Here is a 23,471-nt window from a genome sequence, read left to right as displayed (position 1 = left end):
AACTTTATTGATCCCTCAGGAGGTCTTCTTCTCCCAGAGTCACCGTCCTGAGGTCTACGTCTCCAGAGATGTTTTCTGGAGAACATGACTCCAGTGGATGAACCGTCTCAGATCCAGCAGCTGGTTTTCTTCTCACCTTCAGTCGTCCTGTACCTGAAGAACCTCAGTGTTGTGTCTGAAGTTTGTTCCTGACAGTGACTCTCCAGAGCTGGAGGTTCAAAGGTCTCAGAAGACACAGCAGCAGTTGTGACTGGAAGGTAAAAAAAACATCATTTGGAGACAAAAACACAAAAATAAATAATGATCACGTAACGTCCTGGTTCTGATTCGGTTCTGATTCTGGTTCTGATTCTGATACTGGTTCTGATTTGGTTATGATTCTGGTTATGATTCTGTTTCTGGTTCTGATTCTGATACTGGTTCTGATTCGGTTTCTGATTCTGGTTCGGGTTCTGATTCTGAATCTGTTTCTGGTTCTGATTCTGATACTGGTTCTGATTTGGTTCTGATTCTGGTTCTGATTCTGTTTCTGGTTCTGATTCTGATACTGGTTCTGATTCGGTTTCTGATTCTGGTTCGGGTTCTGATTCTGATTCTGAATCTGTTTCTGGTTCTGGTTCTGATTCTGATACTGGTTCTGATTTGGTTCTGATTCTGGTTCTGATTCTGATACTGGTTATGATTCGGTTTCTGATTCTGGTTCTGATTCTGGTTCTGATTCTGTTTCTGGTTCTGATTCTGATTCTGATTCTGTTTCTGGTTCTGGTTCTGATTCTGGTTCTGATTCGGTTTCTGATTCTGGTTCTGATTCTGGTTCTGATTCTGGTTCTGATTCTGTTTCTGGTTCTGGTTCTGATTCTGATTCTGATTCTGGATCTGATTCTGATTCTGATTCTGGATCTGATTCTGATTCTGATTCTGGATCTGATTCTGATTCTGAAATCTTCCTCTACTTGTCGCTTCAAGTTGTTTCCCGAACTCTAATGAACGTCACTCCCGTTGTAGATCCTGCTATCGCGAGATAAACATCTACGTCACTTCCGGGTCTCCTTAGTCTTTGAACTCTTCTTTATTTACGTGGTTTGTTTTCCTTTTGCGCGTGACGTCACTTGCGTAACATTGCGTCGTGACGTCACTCCTCCCCGCAAGCTTCACTTCCGCCTGCGCTGAGCGGAAATGGAGGCTGAGAGTCTGTCAACAAGAGTCTGAAGTAGAGTCTGAAGTAGAGTCTCGAGGCTAGACTAGAGTCTAGAGTAGAGTCCAGAGTAGAGTCTGGAGCAGCGACGCGTCCACAGACCCAGAGGCTCCGGGACCATGAACCTCCTCCCCTGGACCAGGCTCGACCTCAGTCCTCGTCAAAATGGAGGCGAGAATGTTTCGTCCGTCAAGTGTGGTCCTGCTGCAGGAGTCTGTTCCTCCAGACCTCGCCTCGGACCCCCGCCGCTGAACCCCCTGCTGGTCCAGACCCGCACAGGGTCTCCCGTCAGTCCGGAGCTGAGCTGCGCGGACGAGGCTCTGGACGCGGACACGAGGCTCCTGGTCCAGACCTCCCTGGAGGACCTGCTGGGACTGAGCGGGACCCGCTGGTCTGAGGACCAGACGCAGACCAGCATGAAGAGGGTCGTGACGGAGCTGCTGGACAAACACAGATACGTGTACAATGGTGAGAAATACACGTGTTTTAACAATGATGAACACATGAATATATATTAATAGATATTTATATCTATTAATACGCACACATATATTCATGTTTATTCATATATATATATATGTATATATATAAATACTCACACATATATTCATGTTTATTCATATATATATATATATATGTATATATATAAATACACACACACATATATTCATGTTTATTCATATATATATATGTATATATATAAATACACACACACACATATATTCATGTTTATTCATATATATATATATATGTATATATATAAATACACACACACATATATTCATGTTTATTCATATATATATATGTATATATATATAAATACACACACATATATTTATATATATGAATAAACATGAATATATGTGTGTGTGTTTTATTTATATATATATACATGTATATAAATACACACACACATATTCATGTTTATTCATATATATAAATATATGTGTGTGTTTTTATATATATAAATACACACACACATATATTCATGTTTATTCATATATATATATGTATATATATAAATACACACACACATATTGATGTTTATTCATATATATAAATATATGTGTGTGTTTTTATATATATAAATACACACACACATATATTCATGTTTATTCATATATATATATGTATATATATAAATACACACACACATATATTCATGTTTATTCATATATATATATGTATATATATAAATACACACACACATATTCATGTTTATTCATATATATAAATATATGTGTGTGTTTTTATATATATAAATACACACACACATATATTCATGTTTATTCATATATATATGTATATATATATAAATACACACACATATTGATGTTTATTCATATATATATTTAAATATATATATATGAATAAACAAGATTCAACTCAAAGTGATTTTTACTCAAGTTCCTTTGATTTGGTGAAAACGTTGAAACTCTTCCAAAGATCTCAAGCGTTCCAGACCATCAACAGTCTGAAGCTTCACCTGGTGTTGAGGCTCCTCCCAGGTCTAGAGACCTTCTGTGTCAAGTTCCAGGAGATCATGAGTGTGTTTGTGAAACACAAGCCTGAGGAGAATCTTCAGGACGTGGAAGACAAACGTGTTCTTCCAGGAGGACGGAGAGAGGGGAAGAACCAAGGTCGTCCTGGAGACTCACTTGAAACATCTCAGTGATGACAGACCCAGGAGGAGAAGCTCTCCAGATAAGACTCGTGTGGATGAACAAGAACTTCTAGTGGGTTTTATGGTCCAAACAAAAATGTTATTTTTTTCTTCACAATGATGTCAACAACAACATTTCAGCAGCACAACGACCCAGAAGAAGCGAGAAGGTTCTGGACCAGTGACTTGAGAACCTGTGAAGATCAGGTGATGCTAGGAGGTCCTGGAGACACAAGTACCAGAGCAGACATGAAGAAGCTCAGTCATTGTTGAAGGCTGTTCTATCATGTCGTTGGAGAAGAAGCTGAGAAATGTTTATCTTGGAGACGACCTCGGGTCAAAGGTTCTAGTCCGTTAAGAGGTACACTTGTGTCTCCTGCAGGAATCATCCACAGGTTGTCGGCGCAGCAGCTGAGCGGCCGCACTCGTCTGGTGAAGGACGTGGCCACGAGTATGTTTGCAGACGGGAAGACCAACTGGGGTCGAGTGGCCAGTCTGGTGGCGTTCGGGGCGACGGTGTGTCAGTCCCTGCAGGAGCAGCAGGACCTGCAGGACCGTGTGGCGCAGGTGTCTCAGGTCTCTCAGGAGATCTCCTCGTACCTGCTGGACCAGCAGAGGGACTGGCTGCTGCAGAACAACTCTTGGGTGAGTGTCCTCGCCCCCGTCCGTCTCCAGACCTCAGGCCTGACCCGGTGTTTGTGACCAGGACGGGTTCGTGGAGTTCTTCCGAGAGGCGGATCCAGAGTCCGCGGTGAGGACGGCGCTGATGGCGGCGGTGGGAGTGGCGGGTCTGGGCGTGTCTCTGGCCATGCTGCTGCGCTGAAGATTGACGGGTGTTTTGATTGACGGGCCTGCAGAGAGTATTTTTCTAATCGTGTACGTATGTAAGATATGTTGATCTCATATTTTGTTTAATAAAAATCCAAAGTTCACCTCAGTGCGTGTCGTTCACACCATCTTTGAGCGAGTGCCTCAGGGACCAGCTGGTGAACCGGTTCCGACCCGTTCTGAACAGAACATGATCGTTGTCCAGAGATTAGAGGCAGGAAGTCAGCTGACTCGGTGCTGCAAACCACTGGTCATGATACTCGCATGTGTCACCTGCGACAGGTGGACTGAAGTCTCCCTGGATCATCATGACATCAGCAGGAACCTTAGCTGTGTCTCAAATCACATACTTGTACTCAGTTAGTACTTTTAGTGCGTAAGTGCGTCTCGATTCTTAGTATGTAAATGTATTTGCATACACACTAGATTGTACTAAAACAACCACAAGACTGAGTATGAATCGATGGACACTTTCTACACTAAACAACTCCATCTTAGAGACGTTGTAAATATATATATATATATATATATATTCATATACTTCCAGGTGTATTTTCAACAGCAGCAGGAGGATAAACACGTCTTCGCTGCTGATACCAGTTTAAATATGTCGCGAATATTTTGATTCTCATATTTTTTATTTATTTCTTCTTCCAAACTTGCAAAATGTGCTGCCAGCAGGTGGCGATAGTGTTCCTACAGCTGGTTGAAACCATCATTAAATAGTAGTTGAAGAAGAAGCTGTTGCGTCATTTCCTGTTAGTGTGTAGCAGCAGAGTTTGATTTGAGACAAACTATCTGTGTCTCAAATCGCATACTAGCTACTACAAGTAAGTATTTTTAGTGCGTCTCAATTCTTAGTACTTCACTGTAGTGCTCCATGCACACTAAAGTGAAGTACTAACACGCCCACAAAACTAGTATGGTTCGATGGACACTAAACACACTAAACAGCTCCATCTTAGTGACGTTTTAAACGGAAGTTACGTCATATATAAATGCATATACTGTATATATATATATATATATATATATATATATACTTACAGGTGCATTTTCAGCAGCAGTAGAAGTGTCGTGACTTATTTAGCTGTTTATTAAAATAGTTACGCTGGATCGGTGTGGCTTCTTCATCACACACTCGCCCCTTGGGTTCCAAAAATAAAGGCTTGAGATCGTCTGTCAGCTTTTCAATATTTATTTTACAAAAGCAAAAGAAAACATGAGATCAAAAAACTTTTCCAATAAATGAAAGCAAAAGTCACTGAGCGATCAAAACTGTGTCGCTTCCTCATCCGTTACCTTCTGGCTTCTAAACACAGGTCATCAGAACAACTACTGCAGCCCAGCATGACAAAAGCAAAGAGTTAATTTCTAAATGTAAACAAACAAATAACTCAAATAACTCAAATAACTTTACTGAATTCATCTTGCATACTAACCATTAATCAAATATAACATTAACCCAAAAATGGCTCTAACATACCAGCCCCTAATTGCTTATTACACAGCAATGACCAAAATCCTACATCATGGAGCCATTATAACCAAATATAGGACGTCTGTCGCACGCAAGTTGCATACTTTAGTCCATGTGTTAAATACTCAAGTTCATATTTGGAAATCCAGCAAGATCCTGGGGTCTGGAACTTAAAGTCTTACCCGGAACATAAAGTCATATAGTCCCTCATCCAGCAGTCAGAGGTGCACCTGAAAGAAAGAAAGGGGTTCGGTGGACTCAGCAGCAGACAGAGCTTTGTGATGGTCTTTGGATGATGTTGGTCTTCGTTTGAATACAACAAGAAGGACGACACGTCTTCACTGCTGATACCAGCTTTAATATCTCGATCATTTTTTTTCTTTATTTCTTTTTCCAAACTTGCAAAACGTGCTGCCAGCAGGTGTCGCTAGTGTTCCTACAGCTGCTTGAAACCATCCTTTAATAGTAGTAGAAGAAGAAGCTGTCGCGTCATTTCCTGTTAGTGTGTAGCAGCAGAGTTTGATTTGACATACTATCTGTGGAGGATTAGTTACTAGTTAGTACGTACACTATCCTGATGATACTAACTTCTAGTATACTAAGAGAAGTATGTTTGAGACATACTATCTGTGGAGGATTAGTTACTAGTTAGTACGTACACTATCCTGATGATACTAACTTCTAGTATACTAAGAGAAGTATGTTTGAGACATACTATCTGTGGAGGATTAGTTACTAGTTAGTACGTACACTATCCTGATGATACTAACTTCTAGTATACTAAGAGAAGTATGTTTGAGACATACTATCTGTGGAGGATTAGTTACTAGTTAGTATGTACACTATCCTGATGATACTAACTTCTAGTATACTAAGAGAAGTATGTTTGAGACAAACTATCTGTGGAGGATTAGTTACTAGTTAGTACGTACACTATCCTGATGATACTAACTTCTAGTATACTAAGAGAAGTATGTTTGAGACATACTATCTGTGGAGGATTAGTTACTAGTTAGTACGTACACTATCCTGATGATACTAACTTCTAGTATACTAAGAGAAGTATGTTTGAGACGTACTATCTGTGGAGGATTAGTTACTAGTTAGTACGTACACTATCCTGATGATACTAACTTCTAGTGCACTAAGAGAAGTATGTTTGAGACATACTATCTGTGGAGGATTAGTTACTAGTTAGTACGTACACTATCCTGATGATACTAACTTCTAGTATACTAAGAGAAGTATGTTTGAGACATACTATCTGTGGAGGATTAGTTACTAGTTAGTATGTACACTATCCTGATGATACTAACTTCTAGTATACTAAGAGAAGTATGTTTGAGACAAACTATCTGTGGAGGATTAGTTACTAGTTAGTACGTACACTATCCTGATGATACTAACTTCTAGTATACTAAGAGAAGTATGTTTGAGACATACTATCTGTGGAGGATTAGTTACTAGTTAGTACGTACACTATCCTGATGATACTAACTTCTAGTATACTAAGAGAAGTATGTTTGAGACGTACTATCTGTGGAGGATTAGTTACTAGTTAGTACGTACACTATCCTGATGATACTAACTTCTAGTACACTAAGAGAAGTATGTTTGAGACATACTATCTGTGGAGGATTAGTTACTAGTTAGTATGTACACTATCCTGATGATACTAACTTCTAGTACACTAAGAGAAGTATGTTTGAGACATACTATCTGTGGAGGATTAGTTACTAGTTAGTACGTACACTATCCTGATGATACTAACTTCTAGTATACTAAGAGAAGTATGTTTGAGACATACTATCTGTGGAGGATTAGTTACTAGTTAGTATGTACACTATCCTGATGATACTAACTTCTAGTATACTAAGAGAAGTATGTTTGAGACATACTATCTGTGGAGGATTAGTTACTAGTTAGTACGTACACTATCCTGATGATACTAACTTCTAGTATACTAAGAGAAGTATGTTTGAGACATACTATCTGTGGAAGATTAGTTACTAGTTAGTAAGTAAACTATCCTGATGATACTAACTTCTAGTATACTAAGAGAAGTATGTTTGAGACATACTATCTGTGGAGGATTAGTTACTAGTTAGTATGTACACTATCCTGATGATACTAACTTCTAGTATACTAAGAGAAGTATGTTTGAGACATACTATCTGTGGAGGATTAGTTACTAGTTAGTACGTACACTATCCTGATGATACTAACTTCTAGTATACCAAGAGAAGTATGTTTGAGACATACTATCTGTGGAGGATTAGTTACTAGTTAGTACGTACACTATCCTGATGATACTATCTTCTAGTATACAAAGAGAAGTATGTTTGAGACATACTATCTGTGGAGAATTAGTTACTAGTTAGTACGTACACTATCCTGATGATACTAACTTCTAGTATACCAAGAGAAGTATGTTTGAGACATACTATCTGTGGAGGATTAGTTACTAGTTAGTACATACACTATCCTGATGATACTAACTTCTAGTATACTAAGAGAAGTATGTTTGAGACATACTATCTGTGGAGGATTAGTTACTAGTTAGTACATACACTATCCTGATGATACTAACTTCTAGTATACTAAGAGAAGTATGTTTGAGACATACTATCTGTGGAGGATTAGTTACTAGTTAGTACGTACACTATCCTGATGATACTAACTTCTAGTGTACTAAGAGAAGTATGTTTGAGACATACTATCTGTGGAGGATTAGTTACTAGTTAGTACGTACACTATCCTGATGATACTAACTTCTAGTACACTAAGAGAAGTATGTTTGAGACATACTATCTGTGGAGGATTAGTTACTAGTTAGTACGTACACTATCCTGATGATACTAACTTCTAGTATACTAAGAGAAGTATGTTTGAGACATACTATCTGTGGAGGATTAGTTACTAGTTAGTACGTACACTATCCTGATGATACTAACTTCTAGTATACCAAGAGAAGTATGTTTGAGACATACTATCTGTGGAGGATTAGTTACTAGTTAGTACGTACACTATCCTGATGCATACTAACTTCTAGTATACTAAGAGAAGTATGTTTGAGACATACTATCTGTGGAGGATTAGTTACTAGTTAGTACGTACACTATCCTGATGCATACTAACTTCTATTATACTAAGAGAAGTATGTTTGAGACATACTATCTGTGGAGGATTAGTTACTAGTTAGTACGTACACTATCCTGATGATACTAACTTCTAGTATACTAAGAGAAGTATGTTTGAGACATACTATCTGTGGAGGATTAGTTACTAGTTAGTACGTACACTATCCTGATGCACACTAACTTCTAGTATACTAAGAGAAGTATGTGATTTGAGACATACTATCTGTGGAGGATTAGTTACTAGTTAGTACGTACACTATCCTAATGCATACTAACTTCTAGTATACTAAGAGAAGTATGTTTGAGACATACTATCTGTGGAGGATGAGTTACTAGTTAGTACGTACACTATCCTGATGCATACTAACTTCTAGTATACTAAGAGAAGTATGTTTGTGACATACTATCTGTGGAGGATTAGTTACTAGTTAGTACGTACACTATCCTGATGATACTAACTTCTAGTATACTAAGAGAAGTATGTTTGAGACATACTATCTGTGGAGGATTAGTTACTAGTTAGTACGTACACTAAACTGATGCATACTAACTTCTAGTATACTAAGAGAAGTGTGTTTGTCCAGGGGGCGCTTGTGCCTGATTGTCTGGGCCTAACAAGACATCAAGATGTAAATAAGAGGCTGTTTTGTGATCAAGCTGTGATGACGTCACCTTATTCCCTCTGTGAATGTTTCTACATCTCTGTGATCCTGGAGACGTTCCTGACAGTCGGGCGACATATGGTTCAAGTCCACAGTTGAAGCAGCAAAGTGTGTGACAGTGTTACCGCTTGGTTCTCCTCTTCAACCTGCTGGACCTGCTGGACCTGCCTGACTGCATGACTAGTTGTTATGTCTCGTGTGTCTTTCCCGGTGTTTCCTGTTTTTATTTTGAAACCTGTTCCTTCTGTGTCTGTGTGAGTTTCTTTTCCGGTCCCTCCCCCTGATGATTGTTATTGTCTCCACCTGTCTTGTGTTCTCCTGCTGATTGTTATTGTCTCTACCTGTCTTGTGTTCTCCTGCTGATTGTTATTGTCTTCACCTGTCTTGTGTTCTCCTGCTGATTGTTATTGTCTCCACCTGTCTTGTGTTCTCCTGCTGATTGTTATTGTCTTCACCTGGTCTTGTGTTCTCCTGCTGATTGTTATTGTCTCCACCTGTCTAGTGTTCTCCTGCTGATTGTTATTGTCTCTACCTGTCTTGTGTTCTCCTGCTGATTGTTATTGTCTCCACCTGTCTTGTGTTCTCCTGCTGATTGTTATTGTCTTCACCTGTCTTGTGTTCTCCTGCTGATTGTTATTGTCTCCACCTGTCTTGTGTTCTCCTGTTAATTTTGTTATTGTCTCCACCTGTCTTGTGTTCTCCTGCTGATTGTTATTGTCTTCACCTGTCTTGTGTTCTCCTGCTGATTGTTATTGTCTCCACCTGTCTTGTGTTCTCCTGCTGATTGTTATTGTCTTCACCTGTCTTGTGTTCTCCTGCTGATTGTTATTGTCTCCACCTGTCTTGTGTTCTCCTGTTAATTTTGTTATTGTCTCCACCTGTCTTGTGTTCTCCTGCTGATTGTTATTGTCTTCACCTGTCTTGTGTTCTCCTGCTGATTGTTATTGTCTTCACCTGTCTAGTGTTCTCCTGCTCCGCAGCTGCTACCGATTGCTGGCAACCTTCTTATTCTGCTCACTCTCCCTCAGTCATTGTCGGTTCGTCTCGGTCAGGTCGAGAGTCAGCTCGAACTCTCCTGCACCAAGGGGTACAGCACGTGTCGGACTTCACCATCCAGTTCCGCATCATGGCAGTGGAGAGAAACTGGCCCAACTCCACGCTCGCGGAGGTCTTCATCGAGGCCCGCGCTCCCCAGATCCGGGTCCACCTCATCCCACTGTCACTGCTGGGGACCCTGGACGAGATGATCGAGCTGGTCACCCGCATCGAGACTCGTCAACACGCCGAGGAGTCCCGGGGGCCGGACACCGACGTCTGCCCCGTGCTGATGGAAGAGATCCAGCTCCTCGCCTGCTCACCGCACCCCCTCATCTAGGGTCTCCCCTGGCTCCAACAACACCAGCCACAGATCCAGTGGTCCCCTCTCTCGGTGGTCGGGTGGGGGTTGGGTTTTGACCAGCAGTGTTTTACCTCTCTTTCTCTCATAGGCTTGTCTCTCCTCCCAGCACGTCTAACCTCGTCGTCGATCTCTCATGTCATGCGTGAGTACCATGACCTGAGCGAGGTGTTTTCTAAGACTCGTGCTGTAAGTCTACCTCTTCATCGGTCCTATGATTGCGCGATTGAACTCTTACCCGGTACTGAGCCACAACAAGGGCATTTGTACTCCCTCTCTCTCCCTGAGACTGAGGCCATGAAGACGTATATTTCCGAGTCATTGGCGACTGGCATCATACGTCCCTCTTCTTCCCCTGCTGGCGCGGGTTTCTTCTTTGTGGGCAAGAAGGACGGGTCCCTCAGACCCTGCATTGATTACCGCTCGCTTAATAACATCACTATTAAGAACCGTTATCCCCTCCCGTTAATGTCATCTGCGTTCGAGACTCTGAAAGGGGCCACTGTGTTCACCAAATTAGACTTGCGAAACGCCTACCTTCCGCCAGGGCGACGAATGTAAGACCACATTTAACACTCCATCCGGGCATTACGAGTATTTAGTCATGCCGTTCGGCTAAACCAATGACCCTGTGATTTTTTCCGGCCTTGGTGAATGACGTCTTGCGGGAGTTCCTTAATCAGTTTGTTTTTGTTTATTTAGATGATATCCTGATTTTTTTCTAAGGACAAACGGTCCCACTGCCAGCATGTACGCTCCGACCTTAGAAGAGAAGTGCGAGTTTTATGTCCGAACCGTCTCATTCCTCGGTTATATCATTAGCCCAGGTAGAGCCGATAAGGATCCCGCCAGGGTACGGGAGGTCTCCGACTGTCCCCGATACACGCAAAGCCCTGCACTGGTTTCTCGGGTTTGCTCATTTTTACCGGTGTTTCATCCGTAATTTCAGTTCTGTCTGCTTTCTTTTACACAGTCTCACTTCTGAGTCACAACCCTTCAGGTGGTCCCCGGCCGCCGAGGAGGCGTTCCGGGAGCTCAAGCACCGCTTTACCTCTGCCCCTGTCCTCCAGCAACCTGATTCCCGTCTCCAGTTCCTGGTTGAGGTTGACGCTCAACCCGGTTGACCCGGGGCTGGGCGAGGTCCTGTCACAGAGACGCGCTGCAGATGGCAAGACTCACCCCTGTTCCTTCTTTTTCCGCAAGCTCACTACCGCTGAACGGAACTATGATGTGGGAGATCGAGAGCTCCTTGCCATCAAGGGGGCTCTGGAGGAGTGGCGCCACTGGCTGGAGGGGGCGGAGAATTCGTTCGTGGTTTGGACCGACCACAGCAACCTGGAATATCTAAGAACCGCATGACGGCTGAATCCACGCCAGTCCCAGTGGTCGTTATTCTTTGCCAGATTCAACTTCATGGTAACGGCCTGTCCGGTGTGTGCGACCAGCAAGACCTCATTCGCCCCATCGTCTGGGAAGCTGCTTCCCCTGCCGGTGCCTGATCGTCCATGGTCCCATATCTCTATGGACTACGTCACCGGACTGCCGGCCTCGGAGGGCATGACTGCGGTGCTGACTGTCGTCGACAGGTTCTCTAAGATGGCCCACTTTGTCCCGCTGCCCAAACTACCGGATGCCCGAGACACAGCCGAGGCGGTCCTGACCCATTTCTTCCGTCTCCACGGCCTGCCCGGGACATGGTCTCGGACTGAGGGCCCCAGTTTGCCTCACGCTTTTGGGTGGAGTTTTGCCAGCCTCACCTCAGGGTATCACCCCCAGGCCAATGGCCAAACGGAGAGGCTCAACCAAGACCTAGAGACCTCTCGCCGTTGCCTGGTCTCCGGCGCCCCCACCACCTGGGTCAAGGCTCTCCCGTGGGTCGAGTACGCACACAACTCACTCACGTGCTCCTCCATCTTCACCTACCTTCTCGCAAGCTAGTCCAGACAGGGCTGGACCTGGTAACGGTAACAGTCTGGATGTAGATGCAGGTAAACGTGATCTGTCGTGGACTTGGTATCAAGTAGGAACAACGTTCAGTGATGCCAGTGTTGTTCCTACAAAGTTACACCAAATGCCTCTTCACTATGTGTCCTCAGACATTAACCACGGCTGGGACAAGTCGGCGGTTTGTGGAGCAGTGATGTAGTGATGTCGTGATGTCGTATTGTTGCGATGTAGTGATGAAGTATTGTAGTGATGTTGTGATGTAGTATTGTAGGGATGTTAGTATTGTAGTATTGTTGGGATGTTAGTATTGTAGGGATGTTAGTATTGTTGCGATGTAGTGATGAAGTATTGTAGTGATGTCGTGATGTAGTATTGTAGGGATGTTAGTATTGTAGTGATGTAGTGATGTTAGTATTGTGGTGATGTAGTATTGTTGGGATGTTAGTATTGTAGTATTGTTGGGATGTTAGTATTGTAGCGAGGTTAGTATTGTAGTGATATTAGTATTGTAGTGATGTAGTATTGTAGCGATGTAGTATTGTAGCGATGTAGTATTGTCGTGATGTTAGTATTGTAGTATTGTAGTGATGTTAGTATTATAGTGATGTAGTATTGTTGGGATGTTAGTATAGTAGTGATGTTGTGATGTAGTATTGTAGTGATGTAGTATTGTAGCAATGTTAGTATTGTAGTGATGTTAGTATTGTAGTGATATTAGTATTGTAGTGATGTAGTATTGTAGCGATGTAGTATTGTAGCGATGTAGTATTGTAGCGATGTAGTATTGTCGTGATGTTAGTATTGTAGTATTGTAGTGATGTTAGTATTATAGTGATGTAGTATTGTTGGGATGTTAGTATAGTAGTGATGTCGTGATGTAGTATTGTAGTGATGTAGTATTGTAGTGATGTTAGTATTGTAGTGATGTTAGTATTGTAGTGATGTAAGTATTGTAGTGATGTTAGTATTGTAGTGATGTAGTCACTATTGTCATTACTGTTGTCATTACTTTTGCAGAACTGTGAGCTCAGTGAGCCACTAGGTGTCAGTGTTTTCATCTTCTCTCAACTCCTCCCTCAAGATCTTCAATATCAGAGCTGGTTACTTTAGTCTCTTCTCTCACTTCTCTCTCTTCACTCTCTTCTCTCACTTCACTCTCTTCTCTCACTCCTGCACTGTTGCTGGACTCGGTAGGTTCACTGTCTCTGTGTGTGTGTTTGTGTGTATATATTTGTGTTTCTGCTTAATTGTTTGTACATGTATAAATGTGTTTGTTTGTGTATGTGTGTATATAAATGTTTGTGTATATGTATAAAAGTGCTTGTGTGTATATGTATAAAAGTGCTTGTGTGTATATGTATAAAAGTGTGTGTATATGTATAAAAGTGTGTGTGTGTATATGTATAAAAGTGTGTGTGCGTACAGGTATATGTATAAAAGTGTGTGGGTGGTGTGTGTCTGAGAGATTGTCGCGGCTGTATGTCTGAGTTGTGAATCTAAAATTAATCCTGTAAGAAGGAAGAATGTGTGACTTGACCTGGAGATGGAGAGTCTGCTACCGGAAACCTGTGACCTTTGACCTCCCACATTTGGACTCAGCCAAGTTCTCTAGTGATCACTCTATGGAGACATGTGTGTGTGTTTGTGTCCGTGTGTGTCAATGTGAGTATCTGTGTGTATCTGTGTGTATCTGTGTGTATCTGTGTGTATTCATGTGAGTGTCCATGTGTATCTATGTGTGTCCATGTGTGTGTATATCTGTGTGTGTTCATGTGTGTATCCATGTGTATCTATGTGTGTCCATGTGTGTGTATATCTGTGTGTGTATATCTGTGTGTGTTCATGTGTGTATCCATGTGTGTGCAACTATTAGTATCCATTGATCGCTCTATGATTGTTTTTGGATCAAACCTACTGAGAATCAATGACATCATTCAGTCGTTGTATCCACGGCAACAATCAATGACATGAGATCAATAAGAATCTTGTTCGAACCTTTTTAAACTTTGAACAAAAGGAAGAAAACACTTCAAACAGTCCTTGACTCCAGTGTTGGGAGATGGATCTGATTCTCTGTCTTTCTGCTCCAAACTACTTCCTTCTGAGGCTCCTGGTCCTGCTGGAGTCATTGAGACCTGGTCCTGCTGAAGTCATTGAGATCTGGTCCTGCTGGAGTCATTGAGACCTGGTCCTGCTGAAGTCATTGAGATCTGGTCCTGCTGGAGTCATTGAGACCTGGTCCTGCTGGAGTCATTGAGATCTGGTCCTGCTGGAGTCAGTGAGATCTGGTCCTGCTGGAGTCATTGAGACCTGGTCCTGCTGGAGTCATTGAGATCTGGTCCTGCTGGAGTCATTGAGATCTGGTCCTGCTGGAGTCATTGAGATCTGGTCCTGCTGGAGTCAGTGAGATCTGGTCCTGCTGGAGTCAGTGAGATCTGGTCCTGCTGGAGTCAGTGAGATCTGGTCCTGCTGGAGTCATTGAGATCTGGTCCTGCTGGAGTCAGTGAGATCTGGTCCTGCTGGAGTCATTGAGATCTGGTCCTGCTGGAGTCAGTGAGACCTGGTCCTGCTGGAGTCAGTGAGATCTGGTCCTGCTGGAGTCATTGAGATCTGGTCCTGCTGGAGTCAGTGAGATCTGGTCCTGCTGGAGTCAGTGAGACCTGGTCCTGCTGGAGTCAGTGAGATCTGGTCCTGCTGGAGTCAGTGAGACCTGGTCCTGCTGGAGTCAGTGAGATCTGGTCCTGCTGGAGTCAGTGAGACCTGGTCCTGCTGGAGTCAGTGAGACCTGGACTTGACACCAGGACACGTCGCAGTTCAATGATTTCCTTTGTTGTCACTTACGGCCACATGTCTTGGACACTCGTGGTAAGAGCTAGAACTTCATTGATCCTCAGGAGGTCTCCTTCAAGAGAGGGGCTCAACCTGGGGTGAGGTGGCGTCGATGGTGGGATGAGAGTGTCACTCAAACCACTGACTTACTCTGCCTATCGATCGACTTCTGCCTTCGAGAGAACCTCAACCATGTTCCGGTGGATCTAATATTTGGACTATAGCGGTCCCCCTAATGGTCAATGCAGCTCTGGCCACAAGGGGGTCTGTCACGGCGGTGATCCTGTAACCCGTTGCTGGACCCTGACCATGAAGGATGAAGCTGTGGCCAAAACACGGCTGTGGGAAGAGTTTGGTGAAGCCATGACTTCACGTCATCAGGTCTTAGGAGGCGCAGTGATGGTGATGATGACGACGAGCTGCTGACCCTGTTCTCAGGACGTTGTTGATTGCTGTAATACTTCGAAGACCTCCTTAATCCCACTAACATCGTTTCCAAGGAGGACATGGGGTCAGGGGGGTCACGACTCAAGCTCAAGATAAACCGAGAACAACACAGGAGTCTCAGAGAATCAAGGAAAAGCACAAAGAAGAAAGTCTTCAGATGTTTCTTGAGGGGGTCAGTAGACTGAGGTCAGAGTTGTTCATGATGTTGCGAGACTGTCATGACTGACACGCCTCTGCACCATTGCAGGGTCATCCAGGGCAGTACCTCTGGACCGGCAGACTGGGTAGTGGTTCCTCTTTTTAAGAAGGGGTATATAGAGTTTCAACTATAGGGGGCTCACACTCCTCAGCCTTTCTGGACTGGCAAGGACTATTCCGGGGTCCTGGGAAGGAGGGTCCGTTGGATAGTCGAGCCTCAGATTTAGGAGGATCAATGTCCAGGTCGTAGAACTGTGGATCAGCTCTACATCCGGGGCAGGATCCTTGAGGGTGTTTGTCCAACATGTCCACATTGGTTTTATGTTCTGGAGAAGGCATTCGACTGTGTCCATCAGGAAGTCCTGTGGGGGGTGCCCTGGGGATATGGGGTGTCAGATACCTACTTTAAGAACTTCTCACAGATTCTTGCAGGACAGAATCTCTAGGCGCAACCAATGGGTTAAACGTTTGTTGACCTTGGGATTGGATCCCTGCTTTTTGTGGACGATGTGGTCCAGTTGACCTCATCAGACATGACCTTCAGCTCTCACTGGAAAGGTTTGCAAGCTAGTGTGAAGCGGCAGAGATGAGGCACAGCACCCCAAAATCTGAGTCCATGGTTCTCAGCAGGAACAAGGTGGGGAGTCTCCGGGTTGGGGATGAGATCTTTTGCCAAGTGGAGGGGTTTAAGTTTTTTTGGGTCTTGTTAAGCGAGGGAAGAATGAAGCCAGAGATCGACGGCTGGACTGAGGCATCTGCAGTTATGACGCTGCACTGATCCGCGGTGAGAGAGCTGAGCCATAAGGCAAACAAGCTGTAAACAGTTTGATCTACGTCTCCACCATCACCTATGGTTTGAATGGTGGGTAGAGCAAGAACAAGATCACGGGTACAAGAGGAAACAAGTTTTCTACGTCGCGTGACTGGACTCTCCCTAGAGATGGTGAGAAGCAGGGTCACCAGGGAGAGGCTCAGTGTAGACCCTGCTTCTTCTGCTCACTGGAAGAAGACCACGGGGCAGACCCAGGACACGCTGGAGAAACTGTGATGACATTAGGTCCCTCGGGAGGAGATGGATGATGTCTCTGGGGCGAGGACAGTCTGGGCCTCCCTACTGAAGATGCTGCCCCTGCGACCCAGGCCCGAATATATGAAGAAAGACGAGACTCGATGCATTGTGAATTCAAATGAAACCTGAGGCTCCTTGAATCTACAGACGAGGTCTTTGATTATACTGTGACTAGGACACACACACTGCCTGTTGTCGATATGTTGTTGTGTATATGTGTGTTCACACTCACACCTGTCTTGTCTCTGCTCAGGAACATGTCGGACCCTCGAGACATCGATGAAGACTCCATCCTCAAAGGCCTCAGTGCCGAAGAGCTGGACCGTCTGGAGGACGAGCTGCAGGAGATGGACCCTGAGGTTCACTAGTGACGTGTGTGTGTGTTGAGCTGCTCTCTTGTGCTGCCCTGAAGAACATCTCGTCTGCCGGGTCTGCCTTCACTCCAATCTTCTGTCCCAGAATGCAATGCTGCCAGCTGGATACCGTCAACGTGATCAGACCAAGAAGACTCCGACGGGTCAGTTCGACCGTGAAGCTCTGATGTCGCACTTGGAGAAGATGGCGCTGGAGAGTGAAGATCGCGAGGACCTGGTGCCGTTCACAGGTGAAAAGAAAGGTGAGTCACAGATCCACGTGCAGGACATGGACCAGAGAAGGTCATGAACAGAGAAGGACTGAAGAAGTTCTACAGTTCGGATGTTTTAATGGTTGTTTATGTGATTCAAAGTCACTTCCTGGTCGGACGTAAGTATGATGAGCTGTGATTGGTCGTCTCTATGAGTTGGTCACATGGTGGGACGGCCCTGGAGACGTGGACGGACATGTTCAGTCAACGTGTCCTCGCTCGTCCTCCAACCTTTCACGACTTCTGTCCAGGAAAAGCGTTCGTGGCTAAGCCTGGAAAGTCGATCCCGGAGCACGAGCAGGTGGTTCTGGAGCCGGAGCTGGAGGAGGCCCTCAGGAACGCCACCGACGCCGAGATGTGCGACATCGCAGGTAAGACCAGCTCAGGTCCAGGAGCTGCTGATGACATCATCGTCCAGCAACAGGTGTTCAAAACTCTGACCCACATAACGTTCATAACGACACATGAGGCGCGAGTCAGATTCCGTCCGTTCAGCACTGATCGCAAATAATCCTGGCAAAGTCCCGTCCAGCTGGACACTCTGAGAGGACCTGTGAGGTCCCTGTGACGTCCAGGTCTTCAGCTCCTTCTCGTGTTGTGTCTCGCAGCCATCCTGGGAATGTACACCTTGATGAGCAACAAACAATATTACGACGCTCTGGGAACGACAGGAACCATCGCCAACACCGAGGGAATCTACAGTGAGTGTCCGTGTTTGTCCAGGTGTGTCCATGTGTGTCCATGTTTGTCCATGTGTGTCCATGTGTGTCCAGGTGTGTCCAGGTGTGTCCATGTGTGTCCATGTGTGTCCATGTGTGTCCGTGTTTGTCCATGTGTGTCCATGTGTGTCCATGTGTGTCCATGTGTGTCCATGTGTGTCCGTGTTTGTCCATGTGTGTCCATGTGTGTCCAGGTGTGTCCGTGTGTGTCCATGTTTGTCCATGTGTGTCCATGTGTGTCCATGTGTGTCCATGTGTGTCCAGGTGTGTCCATGTGTGTCCATGTGTGTCCAGGTATGTCCATGTTTGTCCATGTTTGTCCATGTGTGTCCATGTGTGTCCATGTTTGTCCATGTGTGTCCAGGTGTGTCCATGTGTGTCCATGTGTGTCCATGTGTGTCCAGGTGTGTCCATGTGTGTCCATGTGTGTCCATGTGTGTCCAGGTGTGTCCATGTGTGTCCATGTGTGTCCATGTTTGTCCATGTGTGTCCAGGTGTGTCCATGTGTGTCCATGTGTGTCCATGTGTGTCCATGTTTGTCCAGGTGTGTCCATGTTTTCCAGATGTGTCCATGTGTGTTCATGTTTGTCTACGTTGTCCAGTTGTGTCCACGTGTGTCCTAGTTTGTCCAGGTGTGTCCAGGTGTGTCCATGCTTGTCCAGGTGTGTCCAGGTGTGTCCATGTGTGTCCATGTTTGTCCATGTGTGTCCATGTTTGTCCATGTTGTCCGCATGTGTCCATGTTTGTCCAGGTGTGTCCATGTGTGTCCATGTTGTCCAGGTGTGTCCATGTTGTCCAGGTGTGTCCATGCTGTCCAGGTGTGTCCATGTTGTCCAGGTGTGTCCAGGTGTGTCCATGTTGTCCAGGTGTGTCCAGGTGTGTCAGGTGAAGTTCCTGAGGTTCCTCATACTACATCTCTGTGGCTTGAGAAGATGAGTAGGTGATGATGAAGGTCACTCATGTCCTCCAGGTGTCGTCAAGCCTGACCCGTTCAAGATCTTCCCTGAAGAGCCTCCGAACACGACCAACGTAGAGGAGACTCTGGAGCTGATCCACAACAACGACAGCAGCCTCGTGGACGTCAACCTGAACAACATCAAGGTCTGCTGCTTCAGCCCCGCTCTTGCCTCCCCAGACTAACCTCCAAGACCTGTTCCAGGACATCTCCATCCCCACCCTGAAGGACATCTTTGAGGCCATGAAGGGGAACTCTCACGTGGAGTCTCTGAGCATCGCCGCCACACGCAGCAACGACCCGGTTGCTTATGTGAGTCTTAACGTGACGTCCTTCTGGTCCAGCTGGAGTCACACGGTCATGTGTGTGCAGGCGTGTGCGGAGATGCTGCTGGAGAACACGAGTCTTCAGTCCCTCAACGTGGAGTCCAACTTCATCACCTCAGACGGCATGTTGTCCATCATCAAGGCCATGGCCAACAACGCCACGTTGGTGGAGCTGAAGATTGACAACCAGGTGAGCCTCGTCCTCCTGACTCGTGTCCTGACTCGTGTCCTGACTCGTGTCCTGACTCGCGTCCTGACTCGTGTCCTGACTCGCGTCCTGACTCGTCCTCCTGACTCGTGTCCTGACTCGTGTCCTGACTCTCGCGTCCTGACTCGCGTCCTGACTCGTGTCCTGACTCGCGTCCTGACTCGTGTCCTGACTCGCGTCCTGACTCGTCCTCCTGACTCGTGTCCTGACTCGTGTCCTGACTCTCGCGTCCTGACTCGCGTCCTGACTCGCGTCCTGACTCGCGTCCTGACTCGCGTCCTGACTCGCGTCCTGACTCGCGTCCTGACTCGCGTCCTGACTCGCGTCCTGACTCGCGTCCTGACTCGCGTCCTGACTCGCGTCCTGACTCGTGTCCTGACTCTCGCGTCCTGACTCGCGTCCTGATTCGCGTCCTGACTCGCGTCCTGACTCGCGTCCTGACTCGCGTCCTGACTCGCGTCCTGACTCGCGTCCTGACTCGTCCTCCTGACTCGTGTCCTGACTCGCGTCCTCCTGACTCGCGTCCTCCTGACTCGCGTCCTCCTGACTCGCGTCCTCCTGACTCGCGTCCTCCTGACTCGCGTCCTCCTGACTCGCGTCCTCCTGACTCGCGTCCTCCTGACTCGCGTCCTCCTGACTCGCGTCCTTCTGACTCGCGTCCTTCTGACTCGCGTCCTCCTGACTCGCGTCCTCCTGACTCGCGTCCTGACTCACGTCCTCCTGACTCGCGTCCTGACTCGTGTCCTGACTCGTGTCCTGACTCGCGTCCTCCTGACTCGCGTCCTTCTGACTCGCGTCCTGACTCGCGTCCTGACTCGTGTCCTGACTCGCGTCCTGACTCGTGTCCTCCTGACTCGTGTCCTGACTCGTGTCCTGACTCGCGTCCTGACTCGTGTCCTCCTGACTCGTGTCCTGACTCGTGTCCTGACTCGCGTCCTGACTCGCGTCCTGACTCGTGTCCTGACTCGCGTCCTGACTCGTGTCCTGACTCGCGTCCTGACTCGTGTCCTCCTGACTCGTGTCCTGACTCGCGTCCTGACTCGCGTCCTGACTCGCGTCCTGACTCGCGTCCTGACTCGCGTCCTGACTCGCGTCCTGACTCGCGTCCTGACTCGCGTCCTGACTCGCGTCCTGACTCGCGTCCTGACTCGCGTCCTGACTCGCGTCCTGACTCGCGTCCTGACTCGCGTCCTGACTCGCGTCCTGACTCGCGTCCTGACTCGCGTCCTGACTCGCGTCCTGACTCGCGTCCTGACTCGCGTCCTGACTCGCGTCCTGACTCGCGTCCTGACTCGCGTCCTGACTCGCGTCCTGACTCGCGTCCTGACTCGCGTCCTGACTCGCGTCCTGACTCGCGTCCTGACTCGTGTCCTCCTGACTCGCGTCCTGACTCGCGTCCTGACTCGCGTCCTGACTCGCGTCCTGACTCGCGTCCTGACTCGCGTCCTGACTCGCGTCCTGACTCGCGTCCTGACTCGCGTCCTGACTCGCGTCCTGACTCGCGTCCTGACTCGCGTCCTGACTCGCGTCCTGACTCGCGTCCTGACTCGCGTCCTGACTCGCGTCCTGACTCGCGTCCTGACTCGCGTCCTGACTCGCGTCCTGACTCGCGTCCTGACTCGCGTCCTGACTCGCGTCCTGACTCGCGTCCTGACTCGCGTCCTGACTCGCGTCCTGACTCGCGTCCTGACTCGCGTCCTGACTCGCGTCCTGACTCGCGTCCTGACTCGCGTCCTGACTCGCGTCCTGACTCGCGTCCTGACTCGCGTCCTGACTCGCGTCCTGACTCGCGTCCTGACTCGCGTCCTGACTCGCGTCCTGACTCGCGTCCTGACTCGTGTCCTGACTCGTGTCCTCCTGACTCGCGTCCTGACTCGTGTCCTGACTCGCGTCCTGACTCGCGTCCTGACTCGTGTCCTGACTCGTGTCCTGACTCGTGTCCTGACTCGCGTCCTGACTCGCGTCCTGACTCGCGTCCTGACTCGTGTCCTGACTCGTGTCCTGACTCGTGTCCTGACTCGCGTCCTGACTCGCGTCCTGACTCGTGTCCTGACTCGTGTCCTGACTCGTGTCCTGACAGAGGCAGAAGCTGGGAGACTCGGTGGAGATGGAAATCGCCGCCATGTTGGAGAACAACTCCAGCATCCTCAAGTTTGGATATCACTTCACTCAGCAGGGACCGCGAGCTCGTGCTGCCATGGCGATGACACGCAACAACGACATGAGTGAGCTTCAAACAGACACTCATTTATTCACACGCACACATGTATACACACGCATCTGTATAGATACACATTTATACACGTGTATAAACACGCGTGTAAACACAGGACAATGAAACGGGAATCGAACCCTGAGCTTCTTCTTCTGGTTTTGTTTCCACAGTTCGACAACAAAGGTTAAGATGAACTTTGGATCCTACAAATCATCTTCATCGTCATCATCATCATAGTCTTCATCACCACCTTTGATCCATGATCGATCCATGACTGTAAATAAAGATATTTCTACACTGTGACTCCTGATCCTTCGGTCTGACCCAGAGTCCTCTGGACTCGCCCCGGGTCGCCCTCCCAGCAACACATCAGCAGCAGAAGCTCTGATCCTTCTAAGTGTCTCCTGATCCTCTCGCTGCTCTGCTCACCTGCACTATTTTTACCTCGTCGCTGCAGACCAGGCTTCAGTTTCAGCTCCAAATATAAGACCCGACAGACAGAAGCAGCTGCTGACAGAACGCTGAGAGCAGCATGAAGAACCTTTGAGGCCAACATCCGTTTACAGCTGAATGTTTGACCTGGTTTGACCTCTGACCGCCGCCGACCTGGACACGCCTTCAAGACTTTTTCATGTGTAGCCATTAATCTAATGATGACGTAAACAGACGTTGATATGAAAACAGTTAGTTTGTCAATAAAATATAAATATCCAGAAACAATAGTTTGTCAATAAAGTTTTCAATATCCAGAAACATTATTTTAAAGTTTTCAATATCCAGAAACATTATTTTGTCAATAAAGTTTTCAATATCCAGAAACATTATTTTGTCAATAAAGTTTTCAATATCCAGGAACTATAGTTTGTCAATAAAGTTTTTAATATCCAGGAACTATAGTTTGTCAATAAAGTTTTCAATATCCAGGAACTATAGTTTGTCAATAAAGTTTTCAGTATCCAGGAACTATAGTTTGTCAATAAAGTTTTCAATATCCAGAAACATTATTTTGTCAATAAAGTTTTCAATATCAAGGAACTATAGTTTGTCAAGTAAGTTTTCAATATCCAGAAACAATATTTTGTCAATAAAGTTTTCAATATCCAGGAACTATAGTTTGTCAATAAAGTTTTCAATATCCAGGAACTATAGTTTGTCAATAAAGTTTTCAATATCCAGGAACTATAGTTTGTCAATAAAGTTTTCAATATCCAGGAACTATAGTTTGTCAATAAAGTTTTCAGTATCCAGAAGCAATAGTTTGTCAATAAAGTTTTCAATATTCAGAAACAATAGTTTGTCAATAAAGTTTTCAATATTCAGAAACAATAGTTTGTCAATAAAGTTTTCAATATTTAGAAACAATAGTTTGTCAATAAAGTTTTCAATATTCAGAAACAATAGTTTGTCAATAAAGTTTTCAATATCCAGAAGCAATAGTTTGTCAATAAAGTTTTCAATATTCAGAAACAATAGTTTGTCAATAAAGTTTTCAATATTTAGAAACAATAGTTTGTCAATAAAGTTTTCAATATTTAGAAACAATAGTTTGTCAATAAAGTTTTCAATATC

The 23,471-nt window shown here is 45.8% G+C and overlaps 2 protein-coding genes across 2 annotated transcripts; both read left to right on the top strand.

Moving 5' to 3' along the window:
* The first annotated feature begins 1,149 nt into the window (after positions 1-1,149).
* Positions 1,150-3,795, top strand: mcl1b (MCL1 apoptosis regulator, BCL2 family member b). The gene is made up of 3 exons (XM_087812592.1): positions 1,150-1,663; positions 3,241-3,503; positions 3,565-3,795. Exons 1-3 carry the CDS (start codon positions 1,315-1,317, stop codon positions 3,679-3,681), a joined length of 729 nt encoding a protein of 242 aa, XP_087668718.1. The 5' UTR covers positions 1,150-1,314; the 3' UTR covers positions 3,682-3,795.
* Positions 3,796-13,445: 9,650 nt separating this feature from the next.
* tmod4 (tropomodulin 4 (muscle)) lies at positions 13,446-22,196 on the top strand. The gene is made up of 10 exons (XM_087812512.1): positions 13,446-13,501; positions 17,108-17,213; positions 17,314-17,470; positions 17,731-17,850; positions 18,088-18,180; positions 19,169-19,299; positions 19,358-19,465; positions 19,526-19,669; positions 21,768-21,912; positions 22,073-22,196. The coding sequence occupies exons 2-10, from the start codon at positions 17,112-17,114 to the stop codon at positions 22,093-22,095; spliced, it is 1,023 nt and encodes a 340-aa protein (XP_087668638.1). The 5' UTR covers positions 13,446-13,501; positions 17,108-17,111; the 3' UTR covers positions 22,096-22,196.
* The last annotated feature ends 1,275 nt before the right edge of the window (positions 22,197-23,471 follow it).

This window comes from Callionymus lyra, chromosome 17 (assembly GCF_982586985.1).
Source record: "Callionymus lyra chromosome 17, fCalLyr1.hap1.1, whole genome shotgun sequence".
NCBI lineage: Eukaryota > Metazoa > Chordata > Actinopteri > Syngnathiformes > Callionymidae > Callionymus > Callionymus lyra.
This window is presented reverse-complemented; position numbering and strand designations above follow the sequence as displayed.